Genomic DNA, 2,447 nt, shown 5'->3' on the forward strand with positions numbered 1-2,447 from the left:
AAAGAAGAACACAGACGAAAAAGAACATATTCTGAAGTTGAGAGGTCACCAGTGCCAGTTCATAGAGATCTAGCAGCCTTTATGAAAGCATGTACAAAATATTTTCATTTGAAAGAAGATTGGTCTACAAAGTTTATGGAAGGGAATGGCATATTATGTCTCACAAAGCATTCTGAGTTTTACCAGCCAGAGCATGAGCTATTTATCAACAGCGAATTTGAAGTTGACTATTATTATTATGGTTGGCAGGGCAAGATTAATTTTGATGTTCAGTGTTTCACGGTTGCTGTTTTTATTGCAAATGTAACAAAAATGAAGATATGTGCTGGATTAGACATTGAATATTCAAAATATTTTAATGAAGTTGTTCTACATTCAGTGAAGTGTAAACCAACACCATTTGGTGAACACTCACAAGAGAAGGTTTTAGCAAAAAGGTATAGTTTCAGTTTAGTAAGGATCTTTCAGTGATGTTTTATGCCTTTATTAAATATTACAACACAACAAAAAATTGCAAGGATAGATTCATTTTAGAATAAGAGAAAAAAGACCCATAATTTGCATTAAATTGATGTTTTTATAGGAAGACATCTTGCGTTCTATCTGTTGTTCATGGTACTCTTATACTACTCTTATACTTTATTGCACTACTCTTATACTTTATTATCATAAATCGTAATTGAAACATTATTTTTAATTCAACATCATATGATTAATATTAACTTCTAACATTACCTAATTACTATGTGATTACGGTTTGTCAAAATTCATGAAAACAAACGTTTTTAAGCGACGACAACGTTAACTAGTGTAAGTTTACAATAAACACATGGTACAGGAGTTGTACAAAGTTTATTTATACATATTCTTTACCAATCACTCAATCCTCATACGTCATAAGTTTCATTAGTTATAATACATGTATAAATACACTCTGCCTAGTAAAAGGATTAATTAATATAGTAGGGTGGGAGAAGATGGGACACCTTTTTATTTTGTTTTCTCTTTCCATTTGGTAGTATGAATGAATGAATGAATGAATGAATAGTAAACAAAGAACATTCAAAGTATTATGAAACCGTATCCTTACGACTTCCACAGACCGTTATTAATTCTTTAAAACACGATCAGGTTATTTGGAAATGATGTGTTAAAGGTGTCCCAACTCCCCCCACCCTACTATATTATGCTAATTATTAGTTTAAGCCATGCTCATTCATTAGATGTATGATCTCTTATATTTAAATATTTCACTCTGGTTGTTACTTTAGGGTTAAATAGACGCATCGTGATTTTCAATGTTTTTTTTATTAATATGTAAACTCTTTTAAGTTTGATGCAATCTGTTATAATGATTAAACACTTTACATGTATTTCGATAACGCATGTATATTCCAATATGCAATTAGTGGATCCTCCTTGACACTGTTCACTGTGAACCAAAGCATATATACTAAGTATTACTATGTATTAGATCAAACTGGTTCATTTATTAAAATTTATCTTTATTCTATAAAATTGATTAGAAACAGTTTACATTCTTTAATAAAAATTAGAAATATTGGTAATCCTTTGTTTTATTGTGATCAAATAATTTAATGATTTCAAACATAATTCATGTACAGGTCGCTTGTACACGTTTGGTGGACATGATGATCCTTATAGTTCAAAGTGTTTAAATTCAATGGAAAGTTTTGATCCAAGAGAAGGGAAATGGGAATCACTAAAACCAATGAATGAGAAAAGAAATGCATTGTGTGGTGTTGTTTACAATGATGAGATTTACGCCTATGTTACGGTCAGAAACGTTTTTTTTTTTTTTCGAAACGTTTTTTATGTTAACGTTTTTTGATAGGTTATGGTCAAAAACGTTTTATTTTTTTTTTCTGAAACGTTTTTGGGTGTGTTTTAATTTACGCTTTGGTGACCGGCAGGTGGCAGTAGAGTACTACAATGCACTTAACGTTTGGCCACATTTTTTTTATGAATAAAGAACATTGGTGACCAGCAGATGGCAGTAGAGAGTAGGACTACATTGCTAAAACGTGGCACCTAACGTTTGGCCACATTTTTTTATCAACAAAATAATTTTTGGGACAATACAGTCGGTTTGGAATGAAATTCCAATTGCATAAAGAACAGTTTTGGGAACTTGAATAAAGAAATGTCATGAACAACAAAAGAAAGTGTAATTGTATAAATAACAGTCATTGACAACAAAAAATGCATACACAAACTCAAAATATAAAACAGTACACCTGAACACCATAATGAAAATAGTATTAACCTATAAATTTTTTTATCCAGCAGGTAATAATAAATTGAGGCATTGATCATTAAAACATTTACATTATTAATATTAAACAGCACATTGAAGAATGGAAAAATGAAAACAAAACTGGAAGCGAAATTTTTATAAGTAGTGTTGACAACACTCTAAAACGGGC

At 30.5% G+C, this 2,447-nt stretch overlaps 1 protein-coding gene across 1 annotated transcript in view; it reads left to right on the forward strand.

The window, feature by feature from the left end:
• Positions 1-2,350, forward strand: part of LOC108950679 (kelch-like protein 3) — a 4,814-nt gene extending 2,464 nt beyond the window's left edge. The window contains exon 3 of the mRNA XM_018816722.2: positions 1,626-2,350. Within this exon, the coding sequence (XP_018672267.2) occupies positions 1,626-1,852 (227 nt within the window). The 3' untranslated portion in view covers positions 1,853-2,350. The remainder of the gene's footprint in view (positions 1-1,625) is intronic.
• Positions 2,351-2,447: the final 97 nt, after the last annotated feature.

This window comes from Ciona intestinalis, unplaced genomic scaffold (genome assembly GCF_000224145.3).
Source record: "Ciona intestinalis unplaced genomic scaffold, KH HT000571.1, whole genome shotgun sequence".
NCBI lineage: Eukaryota > Metazoa > Chordata > Ascidiacea > Phlebobranchia > Cionidae > Ciona > Ciona intestinalis.